The sequence below is a fragment of the Clytia hemisphaerica genome, unplaced genomic scaffold (genome assembly GCF_902728285.1).
Source record: "Clytia hemisphaerica strain Z4C2 unplaced genomic scaffold, Clytia hemisphaerica genome assembly, whole genome shotgun sequence".
NCBI classification, from domain to species: Eukaryota; Metazoa; Cnidaria; class Hydrozoa; order Leptothecata; family Clytiidae; genus Clytia; species Clytia hemisphaerica.
The window spans coordinates 29,267-51,590 of NW_027103384.1; the positions used below are offsets into that span (position 1 = coordinate 29,267).

General features: G+C 35.9%; 1 protein-coding gene across 5 annotated transcripts in view; it reads left to right on the forward strand.

Annotated features, from left to right (window-relative positions):
* The window catches only part of LOC136824778 (clathrin heavy chain linker domain-containing protein 1-like), a 36,683-nt gene that overhangs the window by 11,472 nt on the left and 2,887 nt on the right, over positions 1-22,324 (forward strand). Inside the window, exons 1-19 of one of the 5 annotated variants that reach the window (XM_067080751.1) lie at positions 1,012-5,557; positions 8,853-8,947; positions 9,533-9,636; positions 10,123-10,188; positions 10,673-10,708; positions 10,857-10,894; positions 10,984-11,102; positions 11,295-11,347; positions 11,615-11,669; positions 11,881-11,955; positions 14,521-14,859; positions 15,008-15,067; positions 15,319-15,375; positions 15,498-15,580; positions 15,678-15,787; positions 16,571-16,611; positions 16,744-16,802; positions 18,343-18,418; positions 21,549-21,630. In XM_067080751.1, the coding sequence (XP_066936852.1) occupies positions 8,858-8,947; positions 9,533-9,636; positions 10,123-10,188; positions 10,673-10,708; positions 10,857-10,894; positions 10,984-11,102; positions 11,295-11,347; positions 11,615-11,669; positions 11,881-11,955; positions 14,521-14,859; positions 15,008-15,067; positions 15,319-15,375; positions 15,498-15,580; positions 15,678-15,787; positions 16,571-16,611; positions 16,744-16,802; positions 18,343-18,418; positions 21,549-21,630 (1,543 nt within the window). In that variant the 5' untranslated portion in view covers positions 1,012-5,557; positions 8,853-8,857. Of the gene's footprint in view, positions 1-1,011; positions 5,558-8,852; positions 8,948-9,532; positions 9,637-10,122; positions 10,189-10,672; positions 10,709-10,856; positions 10,895-10,983; positions 11,103-11,294; positions 11,348-11,614; positions 11,670-11,880; positions 11,956-14,520; positions 14,860-15,007; positions 15,068-15,318; positions 15,376-15,497; positions 15,581-15,677; positions 15,788-16,570; positions 16,612-16,743; positions 16,803-18,342; positions 18,419-21,548; positions 21,642-22,324 lie in introns of those variants that run through there. The other 4 variants (XR_010849168.1, XM_067080749.1, XM_067080752.1 and 1 more) reach the window with 4 other exon arrangements.

Here is a 22,324-nt window from a genome sequence, read left to right on the forward strand (position 1 = left end):
TCAAATGAGACAAAAGACTCCTCAACCTTGAGCACATTACTTTCACAGAAGATGATTTCATCCAACAAATTGACACTATTCCAGCCAACTCGTCAGCCGGACCAGATGGCTTGCCAGCAAAGTTTTTCAAAATGTGCAAGAAATCACTTTCTAAGCCACTTAAGATGATATGGCAAAACAACTTTGACAAAGGAATCACACCTGAAATTCTCAAAACAAGCCACATTACACCAATATTCAAGAAATGAGATCAAGGTTTACCAGAGAATTATCGACCTGTTGCGCTGACATCAATTACCACTAAAATATTTGAGAAAATAGTCAGAGAGAAATTGCAAATCCACCTTGAAGAAAACAACCTATACAATCCAACACAACATGGTTTCAGACCAGGGCGATCTTGCTTGAGTCAACTATTGGCTCATGTAGAAAGACTGATATCTCACCTACAAAACAATGAAAATGTTGATGTAATCTACCTTGACTTCAGCAAGGCCTTTGACAAGGTGGACCATCACATCTTGCTACACAAGCTAAAAATCAATGGAATCAAAGGACAACTATTGAACTGGATACAATCCTTCCTTACTGAGAGATACCAAAAAGTTTCCATAAACACGTTCCTATCAGATGAAGCGAAAGTTACAAGCGGAGTTCCACAAGGCTCAGTTCTGGGCCCCCTCTTGTTTCTGGTAATGATTAGTGACATAAACGAAAAGATTAAACATTCCATCCTCTCATCTTTTGCTGACGACACAAGACTTATGAAGGCAATATCTTGCGCTGCAGATGTGAGTCTCCTTCAAGATGATCTAGACGTTGTCTATGACTGGACATCCATCAACAATATGGAGCTCAATGGAAAAAAGTTTGAACACATTGCATACGGAAAAAATGAACAACTGAAAGTACACTCAGTCTACAAATCAGATGTACAGCAGCCAATCGAAATAAAAAGTGCTGTGAAAGACCTGGGTATCCTATTTTTTATTTATTTTATTTATTATTTATTTATTAAAGGATTTACAGTCCAGGCACACTAGGGCCTCTAAACCGGTCTATCTACATAATGATTACAAAAGTGATCTTGAATCGTAACGTAACGGGTGCTTTATCCATGCCTGAGTCAGTTCTTCTTTAAATGCTTTGATTGACTTAGCATTAACAACATTTTTTGGGAGCTGGTTCCACGCCGATATGCATCTATAATAAAATGATTTTGTTTGCACACCCCTTAATCCATCATCTGAGAAATTAGGGATCAATTCGTAATCATGTTTACGATGGGGACGAGTTCGGCGAGAAAACTTTTTGACGATGGTATTTTTGTCATAGAAGTGAAGGTGTTTGTATATTTGAACCATGTCGCCAAATTGTCTCCTAAATTCAAGAGATGGTAAGTCCAGTTTTCGCAGGCGCTGCTCGTATGTTAAATTTCGTAGACGACGTACCATTCTTGTTGCACGCCTTTGAACCCCTTCAAGTAGGTTGACGTGCTTACGCAATCTAGGTGACCATACAGATTGAGCATATTCCAAATGAGGTCGAACAAAGGTGGTATACAGTGTGTAAAGTGTCCTGGGACATAATTCCTCGAAGCCTCTTCTGATCACACCGAGAATTGAGTTTGCTTTCTTGACCTGTTTCGATATGTGCTCTTCAAAGGTAATATCGGAGTCGATCAGCACACCTAGATCCTTTTCAAGGGAAACGTGTTCAAGTTTGTTTGTTTCCATCTAACGAGTATGCATGGATGATGTTCTCGAATTTCCCGAGAGTTAGTACATGGCATTTATCTGGATGGAATTTTAAAAGCCATTTTCTCGACCAATTTTCCAGTTCATTGATGTCCTGTTGGATTGTCAAAGAATCCTCGATTGAGTTGATCTCTTTGACTATCTTCGTATCATCGGCAAATAGGAAAATAGATGAGATGACGTTGTCCGGGAGGTCATTGATATAGATAACAAAGAGAAGTGGTCCAAGGACACTTCCTTGAGGAATACCACTTACAACGGAGTTTGTACTTGATCGAGCTTGATCGACCTTTACGAGTTGCTTTCTGTCTGTCAAGAAAGACTCTATCCATCGTAGACAGTTACTTGATATTCCATATCCTTCAAGTTTCTTCAGCAAGCGACGGTAGGGAACAGTATCGAAGGCTTTAGCAAAATCGAAATATATCGTATCAACTACTTTACCATTAGCAATGCTTTCGCAGCACTTATCCAAGTAGTTCAGGAGTTGAGTAACTGTTGATCGGTGACTGATGAAGCCGTATTGTTTATTTGACAATAGTTTTTGATCTTGTAGATGATTCATGATATGCCTCCTTAGAAATGATTCCATCAATTTACAAACAACTGATGTCAGGCTGACTGGTCTATAGTTTATTGCTAGATTTTGAGCACCCTTGTTCTTGTAAATTGGCGAAACGTAAGCCATCTTCCATTCTTTCGGTATGATTCCACACGACAAGGTTTTATTCATTATGATCGCCAAAGGCTCGGCTACGTGGTCGACCAATTCTACCAACATTTTGGGATGAATTTCATCTGGACCAAAGGATTTGTTGGTGTCAATCAGTTTTATCTGTTTCTTCATCATCTCCTCGGTGACGAATAGATCACTAATCTTCTTATCTGTTCGTGCAGGGAAGTCTGGTAATTCACCCTCTGGCTCATCAGTAAAGACACTACAAAACTGCTTTTGCAAGATGTTTGCCTTCTCGTGGTCGTCATGTTTAAGAGACGATTTATCGTCAGGGTTCTGAAGAAGTGGCGAAACTCCACTTGTTGATTTGAGTTTACTTCTTACGTGAGACCAAAAGATCTTGGGTTTCTCTTTGGATTTGTCACAGATACTCTTCTCATATGCCCGATGTGCCTTCACCAGCATTCGATTTACTCTATTCCTTGCGAGTACATAGTTGGCGCGGTGATGATCTCGGTAGAGAGGTGAAGATCTTAACCACCTTCTATTCAGCAATTTCTTTCTCTTGATTTCATCTCGCAGGTCCTTTTTTATAGGGATTTTGCCTTTATTCTTCCAAAAGCTGTTACCTACTTCTTTCAGTGGTACAAACCTATTTCTGAGGTCGAGTATAGCTTCTTTGAAAGTTTTCCAAAGATCATCCACTGATGTTTCCACAGATGCTTTCTTGAAACTTTGTTTCCAGTCTCTTAAGCTAAGATCGTTATTCATCGATTGGAAATTGGCCGACGCAAAGATATATCTTGTCTGTACACTTTTGGGGTGAGCGTAACAAGCAAATTTGAACGCTAACGAGCTATGATCACTTTTACCAAGTGGACTTAAGTAATCTAGATTCACTATTTGATTTTCTTCCCCTGTCAATATCAGGTCGATTAGAGATGGGTCATCTGTTCCACGACATCGAGTTGGCTCGTCAACGTGTTGATGAAGATATGCATCTCTCAAAGCATCTAGAAACTTTTCTTCTTTACTATCTTCTATGTGTGGGGTTGTCCAATTTTCCCAATTTATCGTTGGGAAGTTGAAGTCTCCTAGCAAACATTTGTGGGAATACTTGTTGTTCAGTGCAATAGATTTGATCAGACAATTCAGGTTGCTGTTATTTTCGTTTGATGATGTAGAACTGCTTGGACTTCGGTAGATGCACGCGACAACAAGCAAATCTTTTCCAGATAATTGTACTTCAATCATGCATACTTCGTTGAAAGTGATTGGAGGTTTGACATCGGCTACTAAATGTTTTATCGAGGTGTGAACAAGTATGACAACGCCACGCCCTTGATCTGTGTCTAAGTTAACTTGACTAGCAATTTTATAATCATCGAATTCGTATTCATGTAATTCCCTCAACGTACCTACTTTTGTCTTCGCTTCGCAGATAGCGACGATGTGAGGCTTTTCCTCATGGGCCATGGACTGTAGTTCCTTAATTTTAAATGAAGTCAACTGATCGGGATTTGTATACAGAACTTTCATATCTTTGATTAATTTTTCTTTTTGAGCAAAGTTGGCTCCTGTTGGTCGATGATATTTGTCTCCGTTAGGTTGTTCGAGAAGGAGACATTCTTCATTGTTGGTGACTGGTTGGGGGTTGACGGTTTTCTGAGTGGTATCTTCTTGACAGTGAAGCCGTTTTTTGAATCACCCCGGACGCGATATATTTCTGTTGCTGGTTTTTCGGTTTCATTAAGTTCTTTAGCTTCAATAGACAGTAGGCGCAATTTCTTACGCATTTCAGGTGTAAGATCTTCAGTAACGCTCACTCCAGAAAACTTTTCATTCCCTTTCAGAGCTGGTAAATTTCCAAGCAGATTGAATTTCTCGTCTTCGTTCAAGAGGCAGATCAGAATGGGACGCTTCTTATCGTTCGAGGTCTTACCCAAACGGGCAATACGCTTAATGGTAACGTTTGAATGGGTTGTTTTAATGAGATCCTCAACCCAGCTCCTGTCCGTGTTGGCATCTTGTTCTGGTACTCCATGAACAATAATGTTTGAAGCACGCTTCTGTTTGTTCGTTTCCTCGGCTTCTTCTTCCCGCAGAGCTTCTTTAATCACCTCTTTGATCGAAGTATTGGGCTCATCCTGTGAAGGGTCTTTCACCACATCAGCATACGACTGCTTTACCTCAGCCATCTGGTTTTCAACACTCAAGAGTGTCGCTTTGATTTCATCAATAATTGACGCCTTCATGGTTGCACCAAGTTCGGTGATTTTCTCATGGATTTTATCGTTCATTTCTTCGACAGTACATCTCTCGATTGACTTGTCTTTGAGTTTTGCATTACGGGACTTTAGTGTCTGGACTGACTTGATTAACTTCCTCTCACTATCCTGCTATCAAACAACCTGTCATATGAAATGCACATTCAAACGATCACTGACAGAGTCAAGGGTATAAGTGCCTGGATATACAGAACCTTCAAGTCCAGAGATAAATCAGTAATGATCACTCTTTGGAAGACATTGGTACTTCAACATCTGGAATACTGCTCCCAGCTATGGTCTCCTACAAAGCGATCCCTGATGCAAGAACTGGAGTATCTGCAAAAATCCTTTATAAAAGGGATCCAACTTCCACCCAATTTGAATTATTGGGAGAAGCTCAAACACCTCAACATGTACAGTCTCGAGAGAAGACGCGAAAGATACCAAATTATATATACATGGTGTATAATCGAACAACTGGTGCCAAATTTTAACTATGGTGAAGGGGAAGGCGGTATTTATTCATATACAAACCAACGCCTGGGAAGAAAATGCCACCTCAAACCAGTGAATACAACGAACAAGAACATTTGGAAGAGCTGCCTTTCAGACACTGGTCCAAGACTATTCAATGTGTTACCAAGAAAAATACGTGACATGACCAAATGTTCCAAAAATTCCTTCAAAAAACAACTTGATCAATTTCTGCAAGATGTTCCCGACCAGCCACTGCTCCCTGCCTATCTCCCTTACAGGATGGCTGACTCGAATTCAATTGTTGAAATGGTCAAACACCGGACCCCACAAGTTGAGTGAGCAGAGAATTTGCTGAAACACATCAAAGGTAATCAAAGGTAGGTAATTAGGAAAAGTCATTGTGACGTCAGTTTTTTCTAAGGAAAATGAGCACTGCGTTGACATCATTTGTCTCGTTTTTCATTTTTGATGTCTGAAATTAAGCTCTAGTTTAGACCTGCCTATTCTGATTGTGAATTAAAATGGTCTTAAAGTGGGCTGTCTAAAGTCAATGCATTGCCCTCTTTTGACGTCAATGCAATGTCTTCTTTCAATCTTTTTCAAGCTAAGATTTTATCTGCCAACTTTGTGCCTACATTCTGTCTACTCTAACAATTAGAATAGGCAGGGCAGAAAGTCAGCCGTCTAAACTGGAGCTAAAATTTGTATCTCTTTTCGTTTATTTTCTTTGCTTTTTTCACAATTTTTTCTAGATAAAACACGAAAAATCAAGCCACGCGCAGAAAGAAACGATTACCAAATACAACAATGACCTTTTTTTTCAGGCTGTACTGTGAGAGCGGGGTCTTTACTTGACCTCAGGCAATATTTTTTAGTACAGGCTTCACTAACCGGTCATTATTGTATCATGATACATCATTTATAAGTAATATGTATAGCAGGACAGGTGACAGGAAAGGGAGTTGCTGGTTTCTGTGACTTGTGTTCTGGGCCAACAACTTCTCCCAAATTATCACATAGACCCAACCAAACATGGAAATAAAACTAAAATTGACATCACATAAATATATTTGACGACACAAAACAAACACCATAGTAATCAAATTTTGAAGAAAAACACCAATTGCAAAATCACCATCAAAATGACAACACACAAAGTACACAAGGTTAACAGCGGTAGTTCCCTGCCATAAAAACGCTTACCATGACCATTGGTTTATAATTGGAAGCAACACATCATCATAAATTAACAACATCGACAAACAACAAACTTAAACATCAAGCAACTAGATTTTTAAGAAATATACCAAAACAACACAGGGACCATTCAAAAAGTACGTACACTCGAGAGGGGGGGTACTCCCAAAAGCGTACAAAAGCATATGAGGGGAGAGGGGGGAGGCCTTGAGGAGAAGTACGTACGGTCGTATTTTTTCCTAAACTGTATTTTTTGAGAGAAAAACGCAATAATTATTTTCACATCATTGTTATTTTTCATTTCTTTTTTGGTATTTTTGTTCATCTTATAGATTCTTTTAATTTCTTGAGACTTTGTTATAAATACGATAGGATACCCATAGTGTGCACCCCCCCCACTCTGCAGGGGGGGGGTTGGATTTTTGGGTCCAAAACAGCCAGGTGGGAGTCTGAAATTTTGGACTTTCAGGTGGGGGAAATAGGTTGAGGTGGGACTAGAAATCTTAAGGTTATCTTATGGAAATCTTGAAAGAAAAATTATTTTAAATTTTAGATTTTTACATATTTGTCTTTGAATCCTGTAATCTGTTTTTCATTGAAAATTCCCCTAACTTTTTATTGGAATTTTCATTCCAAACTGCCCGAAGTGCCAACTGTTTGCCAATCAAATATGCAAAAAAGTTGGCCTTCATAAGGCAAAAATCCCTATTTTAGGTGGGACTTGGAAAGTCAACTATCAGGTGGGAGTTTCTCAAGTGCTGGGACCTGAAATTTTAGGTGGGACCTTGACCCCCTGCACACTATGATACCTACATATTCTTCTGTTGCAAGAGTTTCAAGTTTCGACTTTGGTTAGGGGGGGGGGTGTACTAAAAAGCGTACTTACGCTGAAGGGGGGTACACATAAAGCGTATGAAAGCGTACAAGGGGGAGGGGGAGTAAAAAATTTGCCATTTTCGAGCGTACGTACTTTTTGAATGGTCCCACAATAAACATAGACAACCTAAGATCCTTTTCATTGTCCAATATATTGATAGATAGATAGATTCCAACTTCAGAACTCTAGATATGAAATATAAAGTTATATTTCAATGTTTTTTTTTATCAACTCTTTTATCACCAATTTATGGTATAACTAATAAAAATGTACAGTTTAAAATTTTGTAATTATATACTATCTTTTATAATACCGGGTGTACCAAAAAAAAAGTATACAGGTTTGTCAAGATATAGTGAGCTTCAGGATTTAAATTTTTTGTTCATTCTTTTTTTTATCGTATAGAGGATGCTCTAACTTGAATTTTGAGCTATCATACATTAAATTTGAACAAGTAGTTCGAAAGTTATTTAAAAGAAACTGACTTTTTTTCCAAGTCGAAATTTCAAAAAATCATTAAAAACAGCAATCAAGCTATAAATAAGACAAGATGACAAAAACATAATATTATTGTTTTTTTTGGTGTTTTTTTTTTCTTATTTAAATTTTACCAACAGTTTCTTCATCTTATTTGCAAGTCATGAAACATTTCCAACACGAGCAAACTCGATGCTAATGCAGACCTAAATTCTTTGGGCAACTAGTTGAGGAATAGTGATCTATTTTTTCAAAAGTTTTCTCACATAGCACACACATAATATCGAAACCTCTCTTTGAGATTTCCAAAACTTTTTTTTTAGCTTTTCCAAAAATATTATTCCACATGGGAATAGCTTTTTTACCATATTTCTAAATTCCGTAACGAGTTTTGATGAACACAGTTGCATTTTTTGGTATTTTTATGTGCAAAGAAGGTAAGTGTCAAGAGAAAAGTTTGCTTGCTGTTTTTGATGATTTTTTGAAATTTCGACATTAAATAAAAAGTCAGTTTTTTTAAATAATTTTCGAACTAATTTTTCAAACTTTATGTATGATAGCTCAAGATTCAAGTTAGAGCATCCTCTATACGATAAAAAAAGAATGAACAAGAAATTTAAATTCTGAAGCTCACAATATCTTGACAAACCTGTATACTTTTTTTTGGTGCACCCGGTATATATATAAAGGGATCCCCAATCTAAGGCCTAGGACACACTACGAAATATAAAATAGAGAGAATCAAGATCTACACAAGGCAATAATATTAAGAATCATACCAAGGTGACGCCTAGCCGAATCACCCTGGGGGAAGGAGTTTTCTGATATGGTTTTCTGATATTCCTATCCGTAGCAGGAGTGACCTTTTCTCAGAGAGACTACAGCCACCATCCAAAAAAAGCAAACAAAAAACAACAACAGGGGATCGCCTAAAGTAGACACGAGTGAGAAAAACAAACAAGACAAAAATTGAATTTAAGAACTGAGGCCTAGGGCAAAACTTTGAAGTGATGTATAGGAAAAATGTGTGTTAGTAGGTGGGCCAGGAAAGTCCAGACACTCTAAATGTTGGCAGATTGTACAATTCAAATGATTTTATTACAATCATCTCTCTTGTTTAGAAGAAATGGAAAAGTTAAAGGATGCCTTTGAAGAATCCAAAAATTCATCCTTACCATTGGGAAATAAATTATCTATAGATATGGCATATATAATGGTGAGAATTCATTAAATTTTTTTGTCATCTTTAATCTCTTTGTTATTACTAAAAAACATATATCCAATATATCTTATCTTAATTCAGGTTAAATAATTATAAAACTACAGCAGCTAAACAATTACAAGAAAGTATTTATAGGTATAGTGCACAACTTTTATTTTTTGTGCAAGAGTTTTGTTCAAGATGACTCTATTTTTCATTTATGTAGTTTTTCAATGTGAGGTACTTCCATTGGCCTAACCGATTCTCCGACTTAAAACTTTTGCTTTTGAAAACTTAGGACTAAGACTCAGGCTAATAACAAGGATAACTATTGACTAATCGAGTGTCAAAGTCTTTTGTCTCAGACAGATTTCCGCTTCACGCAAGTTTATGAAGAGGTAATTTAGAAAAAAAACTTATTTTGATGTTTGAAATCCATTTTTTATCTGCAAAAAAGAAAACTTGGCTTAGGCCACTAGATAAGAAGTGCTTTATTTCAAATATTTTAAAAATGTTATCATACACATTATACACGACTCATACATTGTAGCAGTTAGAGGTTTTCATGTTATTTGTAGCTATCTGTCTTTGTCACTCTAGAAAGAATATGAAACACTGATAAACTTTTTGGAGAGAGCTTCTACAACTGCCGACTTCCTGAGAAGAGACCAAATCAAAGAGACCTTTCGTTGTGGAACAATAAGGTTTAGACTTTCTTCATTGATGAATTATTTAAATTATTGTTTACTATCTGATTATAATTTTTTAACTTTTTGAGAACTTTTGAGTAGTGAACTGAAAAACTAAAATTTGGGGACTCTAAATTTGTTTTGTAATCAAGAATAATTGGATGTCTTGTGTCAAAGAGTGCCATGTCATATTGGATTAAAACAAAAATTTTTACAAAAATTTAGATGGAAAATCCTGTACAGAGCCTCGAAGTTTGACAAAAATAGAAATAACTTAGAAGCATTTTTTATTGCATTTGTAGATTTTATTTGTTTTTAACTTGTACGTTTTTAACTTGCTGAATTAGTAAACTATATCATTTTTATGAACCTGATGATGGTATGAACACCAAAAAGCTTCGAGAAAAATAAAAAGTTTTACATGAATTGTAAAATTTTTTTGTTTTAATCCAATAATTGGATAATTATTAACTTCTATTCAACTTATGTTTCTTACTTTAGGAATTTGGATGAATGCAGATTGGAGCTTCAAAGCAAACTAAACAACGTTGAAAAGGATAACCAAAGGTTTAAAACTATTTCTTTCTGATTGCTGGTGTCCTATGAAATATTTTCCCTTTTCCACTTTTTACCACTTCTTGTATGAGGCCCCCAGCGGTTTGCGTGATGGCGTGACTGGGACTTTTTTCTTGCGTGATGGCGTGATTAGAGATTTTTTTCGCGTGATGGCGTGATCAAGATTTGGCGTGATGCGTGATTTGGGCTATTTTTCGCTATTTTTTGCGTGATGACAAATTTTAGCGATTTTCGTGATGCGTGAATGATGGAGAAAATCTTTTTGCGTGATGGCGTGATTAGGGGTGCCGCTGGGGGGCCTCTTGTATGAATGAGGAAAATCTAATAAAAGTATTGATATATTTTTATCCTACCAAGCACAGAATAATACTTCTTTGCGAGACTGTCTAAAATTTTAATTTTCCAAAAAGAGTTTTTAAGAAAGCTCTTTTACAATATTTATCTAGTTCGAATAAGTATTTTATTCTTTTTTCAGTCTGTTGGATGAAATTGACAAGTTGAAGTTGGAAAGGTAATAGTTCTTTTTATTAATTCCCTAAGTACCTTAGTCAAAAGTAATTAATTCCTGTTGTATAAGAACATTTTTCATTTCAGTTGAGTTCCTAAAGCGGGTTTGATCGTCTCAGTATTAATTAATGGCGCTAATCTTTTGATTTTAGGAAGCTTTATGAAACTGGGCAGAATTTAAAAATTGAAGGTAATTGAAAGATCTCTTGTTCTAAATAATGATAACCAAAAACATCTAAAAAATATTCTTGATGTTTAAAACTACTTCAATTTTTTTAGCATTCAAGGTGAAACATTTGCAAGGAAAAGGATGCAGTGGATTGACTGGAATGGGTCTCTGTAAAATGTTAAACTTGCATCAAACTGATTGGGCGGATAAAAACATTTTGTTGAGCAAGGTCTGTTTGATTATTTTTTTGCTACCTATGAAAACAAAATATGACGATTATTGTGAAATTTTAAATATAATTTATATTTTAAATAATTATCAAATTATTTCAATTGCAATAATTTTGAACTTCTAAAATTATATTAAATTACATAGAATGTATAGAATTTAAGTTTTGTCGTTTGCTTTTGATATTTTTAAGCTTGAAGAACTCCAATCGACTGGGACAGAGATTGAAAAAAGCTTATCAAATTGGTAACCCATTTGATTCAGTTTGATTGCATTATACAGACTTTCGTCATTGTACACGCTAATGTTTCAAAGAATGAACTCAGTACAGTATGATTTAAAGTAGTGAGTTGATGAAGAATGGCCTAAAATTATATTTCATTTTCGGCTTAAAATATTGAGCTTTCAGGAACAAGTGTTAACAATAACCTACAGACTAATCGCTGTAACCGAATATTACGCTTGGGTTTCGAGCAAAACAGAATCAATATGTTTTTCCCTTTTATGATTTAGTTTCGTCTCAAAGAAGAAATACGCGACGCTTTTTAAGCAAGTTCTTGAAAAAGAGGTATTTTTTAATTTAAAAAGACAATAATTAGATAATATGGCGAGACAAATCTTTTTTATAATACGAGGGTTTACACCTCATTCGCTATGCAAAGTAATTGGGGTCATTTAATCCTACTGAAATCACAAGATATACATGAAAAAGCTAAAACGATACATAAATTCGGCCTCAAATTTATTGACGCCATTCACATTGACAATATTGTTTTTAGATCCAATGTGAAGCTTACGGCCACATGAACAAGACTTTGAAAACTAAAGTAAAAAGATTGAAAGTTGCCATTGAGGTAAGAACCTTTCAGGATCATGATTATTTAGCCCTTATTCTTATCATCTGCAAATTAGATTCTGTGAGCTATCCAATCAGGTGGGCAGCGCTCGTTCTAATCTTTTAAAAACTTGAAAATTCTTGGAAATTCTTTTAACTAGCCATAATTTTCATTAAAGTGCCACCGCAGCAAAACGAACACAGAGTTGAATTTGCTTTCAAAAGGAATGGTATTAGCCCTATAGTAATTTTTGACTTCTCATCTGATGTAAGACAAAATTCAGTCTTCAAATGCTAACAAATGTGTCAAGGGAGTGATTTACAGTTATAGTTTCAAAAGTAAAGCCCATTTTGTTTTGGCGTCTACTTAGAGTGACATCCGTGCCTTGCATTACACGCTTTTTTATAAGAACAATTTTATGAAAATACAATGCTACCAGCTACAAATATCTGGGAATTTTGATCGACCCAGAGCTTCGACTATCCGAACATTTTGAAAAAACAATTAAGATATCAACTTCACGTTTAAAGCTACTGACTTTAATTCGATCGAACGTAACTTCATTCGCAGCCTACCAAATATTTCGTGCTATGGTACAAACTATCATCCTTTACGGGTCATCCACCAACCTAAACCTCAACAGATCTAGCATCGACCGCCTTGACAGTATCGATCGCAGGGCTAGAAGGATCATTAACAAACGGCAAATAGATCGCCATATTATCGAGCCGACATCGAATGTCATGAAGCGTCAAGCATGTTGCCTTGTGAAGAAATGTATGCTGGGTAAAGCAAGTGTGTTGCTGGCTAATCATTTCGAACAAAATAACCACGGTGTCAATACACGAAACCAAAATGCTTTTATTCGTCTGCCCAAAATTCGTTTAGAAGTTGCCCGACGTGGATTCTTCTTTATGGGAGGAAGGTTGTACAATACGCTACCAGTGGAATTGAGAACCGTAAATGACTTTAATATTTTTAAAAACAAAATAAAGTCTCATACTTTCAATTTTATTTAAGTATAGTGCCTCTGCTTAGCCTTTAACTTGCCACTACACTATCTCTTTTCTGGATAATTTATTTTTGGATCTAGTGAGGCTTTGGTTTTCACTCTCGTTGCTACATTTAACTATATCCCTAATATTCTGTATCAATTTGTTTACTACACCACAACACTACGTAATGATCTTTTACCAGAGATAGTAAAGAGAGGCGTTTAGGATATTTTATCTAATATTTGTTTCCGTCTTATTTTTTGTTTATTTTTTTTTAACATTTTGAATATGATAATTTCACTGTTTTTGGGTACTTTCTCCTTTTCAGAGTTTACACATTGCGTCACACTTTTCAGTATTAATATTCTCAGTCTCGACATACTGTATTAATAGACTTCACATACATGTATACTGTTAGTCTTGTTTACATTAATTTTAAGATAACCTTTTGAAGTATCTATCGATCACAGCGTGGTTTTTCTGCGGGTATAACCTTTCATATTTAGTTTAATATATTCTCTATTAGTTCTATTTTATGTTTGCCTCAGTTATTTTTCATACTGTGTTATGCCTCGTGTTTTTCCTTACTATCATTTACTCATGCCTTTCCAACATTGGAAAGTACGTACACCTCTCAATCAAAACGAGATCTAACATCGTAATTTCTACTTTCATAGCGAATTTAACTCCTCATTCAAATAATTAATTTTCAAGTGCTTTTTCATAGCCAAATTCAATACGTTCGTAAACTATGCCAGCATGCCTTTTATTTAACTTATAATTTATTTATTATTTTAGATTTATAACAGGACCAAAGGTAATATCAGATACTTGTAACTGTTTGCGTAATCCTGTATAAATATTCAATAAAAACTAAAAAAAATTAAAGCTGAAATTTGGCCTAAACCTAAGAACAAATTAAGAACAAACAGTCTTTACTGAGAAGTACAAATTTCCTTTTTAATTAATATGACAAGAACATTTAATAAGTCTGAAAAACAGCCAGAGCCATAACTTATTGGTTTTCTATAATACTGCTCTCATATGTTATTTTACTAATGTACACGTTTGTTTAACCTACGCGGAGCGCTTAATAATTACTTATGGTATAAAAAAGGAATTTACCTAGATTCGTTAATTCTCTAGGGAAAAGAAAAAGACAAACTTAATACCGGGCTACCATTTAACTGGTTAACCATTTAACTGGTACAAGAAGAGTGACAAACAAGTGCGCAAAATTTTGAGCTATTTGTCCAACTATCCTTAGGCGTGAAGCTATGAATGCCATCCTCGGTCGCCTTAGGCTCCCTGCGGTGGCAGAAATATCATCTGCAAACACGATTTTCTGATCTTCTCAAACAAAATCGACTCATCAACCAGGAACTTTTGGAGGAGGGGTAGACCATACCCTTCTTGCATAAATAATAACCGAAAAAGTAAAATCGGAATTTCAAAACATGAAAAAAGCCTTTTCATTGGCCCTCCTGATAAAAAGTTTTTCTCCTCACACTAGTAATATTGTTGTTATGTATTGTGCGGACTGCTGGTGTCAGGGTTTTATTATCGCTAAATCAATATTTATTTGCAGGCAGCAGAGATATGTTCAAACCATCAGGAATATCAACCTCAATTATGGAGTCCTAAAACTACAGGTGTTGGTATCTTTCCCTTAGTGGACCAAGTTATCAGCACCTTTGTTCGTGTCCAAACATCGAACGAAGAAACGGGTGATCAGAGTATCGAAAATGATGACGAAGAGGAAGCAAAGCAACAAGAATTTCTTCGACGGTTCGGTTTCTCTACTCTAAGAAGATCTCCAGACGTTGAAAATGAAGGCGATGAAAATGAAGAAGATCCTCTTAGTGATCGACTGAAAAAAATTGAACGTCCAAAGTCATTTGATGTCAAGAAAAGTTTCACTGATGATGTATGTTGATGTTATTGATCGTCGGGTTTGATGTTTTGTGGGAGTCAGATAGAAATTAACAAAAGTGCCAAAAATGTGACGAAGTTTGACTGAATTTCCCTTTAAATATGGATTCATACTGACCAATGTCCTTTTGCTTTTCTTTCAGGACCCTTTGAAAGAACAAGAAGCAGAAATGACAATGGACTATGTCGAAGTTTTCAGTAATGTATGATTTTTTAATATAATGAATATTGTGCAACACTTGGAAAGCACATAAAGTCTTAATGTTTCTTTGTAGAGGTGACTGAACCTTTCAACTTTCCAAAGCTTGTGCGGCTTTTGTTTTTGTTTCAAATACACGAAACCGATAATTCCAAGCCAAAATACGTGTTACATAAGGAAGATGATATTTATTTTTGAAAAAGAAAACTGTTGCGTCGATCAAGGTCTTTAGCTTGGTTTCTTTTTTTTCTTCAGCTCTTCACTGCACAAGAATACGAGAGAGCAGCTATGCATGCTATTTATTCACCAAAGGTTTGAGTAACTTTAATTTTCCATAGAACCTCTTAACTCTTCGTACCTCTTGCTAACTCCTTCTTGTCACTCCCTCTTGTTTGGTACAATTTCGACAAATAACAAGGAGCTTTTTGTTGCAGGGTATTCTCCGAACCCAACAGACGTTGCAATATTTCAAAAACATTGACATCAAAAACAGGAGTACGTCGACAGTGCCTCAAAGGTTCGTAAAACAATTCGATTTTAGCTTGTGTATTACGACTTTTCTTTTACTTCATGAGAAAGTTCTTTTCTGACGGTGTATTTTGTGTGTATTTTAGATCTTACCTGTTGCATTATTGCAAGCTTTTGATGGCGACAGTCACCATCATAGGGAAGGAACCAACAGTTTGGGAAGTCATCGAAAGCTTTAGAAGTGCTATTAATGAAAGTATGATGTTGTTTGATAATGCATAAAAGTCAGAGATTTGAATTTCTTACCTTAACTCAAGCAATCAAGTTTTGAAGAATTCGAATAATAGAAAATTATTTTCATAACTGAATGGTCAGAAAGACGTGATCAGATTGGATAATGATTAAGCTAGAGAACAGTTCAACTTTGACGTAAAGAAAGCTGTTAAATTAGCGTCAGAAATCTAAAAAGCAGCGTAGATAATTCATAATGATAATACCTTAAGGGAAGAAATTTTCGCGGAAGAAATTTTCGCGGAATTTAATTTCGCGAATTCGGGCGTAATTCGCGAAATTAAATTCCGCGAAACACATCAAAATGGCTAAATCGCGAAATCAAATTCCGCGAAATTCGATTTTTTGGAGGAAGAAGAAGGCGATGAAGTTTAATCATGACTTATCATTGAAACATTCATCTTTGATGTTATTATTTTGTTGTTAAAGTTTGGTAATGTGACTGAAATCGTCTTGAATGTCGATGAAAATTATGAAAAATATTTTCTTTGTAAAAAAAATTCTTTTGAAATTTCTCAATCGCGAAATTAAATTCCGTGAAACTTTTGAAATCGGCTCATTCGCGAAATTAAATACCGTGAAATTTGCCATTTTGAAACTCTAATTCGCGAAATTAAATTCCGCGAAAATCTCTTCTCGCGAAAATTTCTTCCCTTAAGGTAGCCATATAAAGTCAGAAACAGGGATTCAATTTTCAAATTCAACGTTGCCTTTCTTTCACAAAGCTATCTTTTATCCCCTTGAATAGATTGTCTCGATTTGGTGGAGTATTGGATTGCAAGAGATACGGTGCGTTTTCTTCTGTCACTATCTATCTTAATTTTACAAAGTCGGTGAAATTGACATTTATCGATGCTCAGGCAGCTATGACATTGAATTCATTTGTCAAAAATGATTTATTTGTCTATCTTTTTTTTATAGGTACCGATACCAGAACCTGTTGCAAGTCTTTTGTTCCATGCATGTGTTTGTCAACCTGGGTATAATTTTTTTTCGTCCTCATCATTATAAAACCGTTTTCTTTGTCTATTAGAAATTTGACAATTTTAAAGCTAAAGTTAGCGCGGTGCCACCAAGAAAACCACCAGACGATTGGTAAAATTTTGCGTCCTTTTTAAGTAATTTGATATGACGTCACTTTTTCAGTACAAGCCACTAAAGGATATTTACGAAATTAAGTCTTTTTACCAAATCGACTCAAAAATTGTTTGAAACGACTGAAAGTATCATAAGCTACATATTCAGAAAGCTGTACAATTCAGGTTCAGAAGCTAGGTCTTGAAAAACTCGACTTGTTATCAACTGAAGGTCTTTGTAAGAGTTTGAAATGAGATTGTGAGAAAACTAGAAATGCAATAAATCTAAACTTTTCTCCTTTGGAACGGAGAAAGTCTAGCTTAAATGTTGAGCTATCATTATCAAAATTTGCTTCACGCGTTCAAGAGTTCTTAAAAAAATCGAAAAAAATCAAGCTTATCGAGAGTTTAAAAAGCGCTGAAAAAGGCTTTTTTGATATTATTTTAACACCTAAGATTCGAGGACTTTTCGAATGTTTTGATTATCAAAAGAATAAAAAAGAATCGTTAAAATCGAAAAATGTTTATTACATTACAGTAATTACAACTTTAAACTGTCTTTGTCGTATCACAGCAAACCCGGGGGGGGGGCACTCATATGATCCGGCCTACGTCATGTGCCGCGCTTAAGGGTGGGGTTTTTCAGCTTCCCAAAATTCACTGTAAGGGTGTGTTTCTGTGAGATTGCACTGCAAGGGTCGAATTTTTAAACAAATTCCAAGTAAGTGTTAAAAAGAAAGGTTTTTACTTCTCGTTTGTGTGAAAAAGTTTCTATTGTCTGATAATTACAGCTGACAAGAATAATTTTCTCAGTTTTTCTTTGAAACAGAAAATTTCCCAAGCTTCTTCTTTCGCGCAGATGTACAGCTGAGAATATAGTGCACTATAAGCCCCCCCGGGACAGCAAACCACGCTCCTTTCTTGTGTAAAAGAGAAAAGAAGAAAATAATTGATCCACACTTTTTTCTCAATAATGACGCTTTTTCGAAAGAGAATTTTTTCGAATTATCTTCATAACTTTTGAACACGTGAAGCAAGCAAATTTAAAGTATGATAGCTCAAAATTTAAGTTAGCCTTCCCTCTTTTTGTCTTTTTGATGATGAAAGATTTCGATTTATAACATTTTGTATATATGTATTTAGAACAGTTTTCTTACAATCTTAATTCAAACTTGTACACTTTTTTCTGAAACACCCGGTAGAAAGATGTGACGTCATAAAAAAGTACCCCAAAAAGGGTCTGAAACCTTTCCAGCCGACTGCGAGTTTCTTTCGTGTATAGGATTCATAATAAGCCTCTGCTTAAATTACATTTTAGGATAAAAACTTTTAAATTGACAGATCTTATAGTGGCATGTTTCATTTTTATCGACTAATTCCTTTGCAATTAGTTATAATTCTTTGCATACATTCGGCTGCTCGTTGAAATGGTTCTTTATTCCAGATTTGCCAGAAGCTGTAAATGTAGGGCGGTCTCGCTCGCGGAAGCTGTTTACAGAAAGCTTGGAAGTTACCATGAGGTGAGTCGACTCATTATACATGTTTTTGGACCTACCGGGAGGTCATACAAGTTAACATTTGTCTGTCCTGTGTGTTACCAGCTTTTCTCGGGGTCAGCTCATTACTTTTCTCTGATTTTTTAACAATGATTCACTGATACCCAAAATGTGAAGGAGCAGGGTTTTTGAAAAAAACGTTTTTGGCAAAGTTGGGCCAAGAACTGCTTAAAATGGGGGTTTTCGGGCTTTGTGCTGAATTGCTTGATTAGTCTTTGTGCAGAATTGGTTGATTAGTCTTTGTGCAGAATTGCTTGATTAGTCTTTGTGCAGAATTGCTTGATTAGTCTTTGTGCAGAATTGCTTGATTAGTCTTTGTGCAGGATTGCTTGATTAGTCTTTGTGCAGGATTGCTTGATTAGTCTTTGTGCAGGATTGCTTGATTAGTCTTTGTGCAGAATTGCTTGATTAGTCTTTGTGCAGGATTGCTTGATTAGTCTTTGTGCAGGATTGCTTGATTAGTCTTTGTGCAGGATTGCTTGATTAGTCTTTGTGCAGAATTGCTTGATTAGTCTTTGTGCAGAATTGCTTGATTAGTCTTTGTGCAGAATTGCTTGATTAGTCTTTGTGCAGAATTGCTTGATAGTCTTTGTGCAGAATTGCTTGATTAGTCTTTGTGCAGAATTGCTTGATTAGTCTTTGTGCAGGATTGCTTGGTTAGTCTTTGTGCAGGATTGCTTGGTTAGTCTTTGTGCAGGATTGCTTGGTTAGTCTTTGTGCAGAATTGCTTGATTAGTCTTTGTGCAGGATTGCTTGATTAGTCTTTGTGCAGAATTGCTTGATTAGTCTTTGTGCAGAATTGCTTGATTAGTCTTTGTGCAGGATTACTTGATTAGTCTTTGTGCAGGATTGCTTGATTAGCCTTTGTGCAGAATTGCTTGATTAGTCTTTGTGCAGAATTGCTTGATTAGTCTTTGTGCAGAATTGCTTGATTAGTCTTTGTGCAGGATTACTTGATTAGTCTTTGTGCAGGATTGCTTGATTAGCCTTTGTGCAGGATTGCTTGGTTAGTCTTTGTGCAGGATTGCTTGATTAGTCTTTGTGCAGAATTGCTTGATTAGTCTTTGTGCAGGATTACTTGATTAGTCTTTGTGCAGGATGCTTGATTAGTCTTTGTGCAGGATTGCTTGATTAGTCTTTGTGCAGGATTGCTTGATTAGTCTTTGTGCAGAATTGCTTGATTAGTCTTTGTGCAGGATTGCTTGATTAGTCTTTGTGCAGAATTGCTTGATTAGTCTTTGTGCAGGATTGCTTGATTAGTCTTTGTGCAGGATTGCTTGATTAGTCTTTGTGCAGGATTGCTTGATTAGTCTTTGTGCAGGATTGCTTGATTAGTCTTTGCGCAGAATTGGTTGATTAGTCTTTGTGCAGGATTGCTTGATTAGTCTTTGTGCAGAATTGCTTGATTAGTCTTTGTGCAGGATTGCTTGATTAGTCTTTGTGCAGAATTGCTTGATTAGCCTTTGTGCAGGATTGGTTGATTAGTCTTTGTGCAGGATTGCTTGATTAGCCTTTGTGCAGAATTGCTTGATTAGTCTTTGTGCAGAATTGCTTGATTAGTCTTTGTGCAGGATTGCTTGATTAGTCTTTGTGCAGGATGCTTGATTAGTCTTTGTGCAGGATTGCTTGATTAGTCTTTGTGCAGGATTGCTTGATTAGTCTTTGTGCAGAATTGCTTGATTAGTCTTTGTGCAGGATTGCTTGATTAGTCTTTGTGCAGAATTGCTTGATTAGTCTTTGTGCAGGATTGCTTGATTAGTCTTTGTGCAGGATTGCTTGATTAGTCTTTGCGCAGAATTGGTTGATTAGTCTTTGTGCAGGATTGCTTGATTAGTCTTTGTGCAGAATTGCTTGATTAGTCTTTGTGCAGGATTGCTTGATTAGTCTTTGTGCAGAATTGCTTGATTAGCCTTTGTGCAGGATTGGTTGATTAGTCTTTGTGCAGAATTGCTTGATTAGCCTTTGTGCAGGATTGCTTGATTAGTCTTTGTGCAGAATTGCTTGATTAGTCTTTGTGCAGAATTGCTTGATTAGTCTTTGTGCAGAATTGCTTGATTAGTCTTTGTGCAGGATTGCTTGATTAGTCTTTGTGCAGAATTGCTTGATTAGTCTTTGTGCAGGATTGGTTGATTAGTCTTTGTGCAGAATTGCTTGATTAGCCTTTGTGCAGGATTGCTTGATTAGTCTTTGTGCAGAATTGCTTGATTAGTCTTTGTGCAGAATTGCTTGATTAGTCTTTGTGCAGAATTGCTTGATTAGTCTTTGTGCAGGATTGCTTGATTAGTCTTTGTGCAGGATTGCTTGATTAGTCTTTGTGCAGGATTGCTTGATTAGTCTTTGTGCAGGATTGCTTGATTAGTCTTTGTGCAGAATTGCTTGATTAATCTTTGTGCAGAATTGCTTGATTAGTTTTTGTGCAGGATTGCTTGATTAGTCTTTGTGCAGAATTGCTTGATTAGTCTTTGTGCAGGATTGCTTGATTAGTCTTTGTGCAGGATTGCTTGGTTAGTCTTTGTGCAGGATTGCTTGATTAGCCTTTGTGCAGAATTGCTTGATTAGTCTTTGTGCAGGATTGCTTGATTAGTCTTTTTAGATTATTTGCATAGAGGCGGAAGTAAAGATTATCTAAAAAGCGCCTGAAGCCGTTTTTCCCGGAAAACTTCTTTTGGCCGTAAAGATTGAATTTTCGTTTTCGGGGAAAATCCCTTTTGGTAATTTTTAGGGAAAACGAACATTTCTTGCGATTTGCTCGGTATGTGTTTCTGATTTTTTGCACAATTATTCAAAATAGTAATGTTTAAAATCTGACGGAGCACCCTGCTATTATCTATGAGAACCAACTCTTTATTCTTTTATAATAGGTTTTAAACGGAACAAATATACAAACACTAAAGGTTCCTAGCCTCCCGTTAAAAACCCTAGATTAAACCGATTATACCGCCAGGAGATGTGAAAAAAAAGAAAAGAAAAAAAAGCAACTCTTAGTGACATACCCCCATTAAAAAGAAATCGAGGGTTTCAAGACCCATTTGCTGTTGAGTTTGTTTTGTTGACATCCATTGAATTACAATTCTGCTTTCTTGCTTATTTATAGTTGATCCATTTGATGATACACCAAGGAAGACTAGCGACTGCTGTTCATTTTGCCGATGAGCAAGCCAAGTATTCTGCTATCGGTTACTGAAGTGTTGACTTCTTTTTTTCTATTCTGACCATTTAAGATCTATAAGGCCCTTATTATAACGAAACCTAGATCGATTTTTGGAAAAAAATGGTCTGGGGCGGTTAAGCACAGGAAAGAATCGTAAGTCTGGATTATCTCATGGTTGAGTTCTCTAAATAAGTTATCACGTTGATTTCGCAATCCATGCATCAAGAAAGAAGGCTTTTTAGGCTCGATGTGGAAGATCTACAATTGCGGAGATTTGAAATCTCCTTTATGACGAATAGCATATCATTAACACACATTTTTAACCTCCAACATTTAAATTCACAACCATTTGAGCAGTTTTGAGACTATGTACTGAGTCAGGAACCAATTCAAAAACAAAATAATCTCCTGCTTAACCCAAAAGAGTATAGGATAAGTAAGAATAAATGATAAACTAAACATTTTTAGAACCTTGAACTGAACTATGCTACATGAAGGCTCAGAAGTAAGAAGTAAAAGGCTCGGAAGTAAGAAGTAAAAAAAGACATTCCACGACTAGCCACATTCCACTGCTCCAAAAATTCTACTAAAAGGCTTTTTGAATCGAATGTTAACAAAATTTCTGAGACTTTATAAATAATTAGGTTGGATGGATCAAAAGCATAATAATTCATAAGCATATAATAAGCATATGCTATGCCTGGATGCTTTGAAAGCTT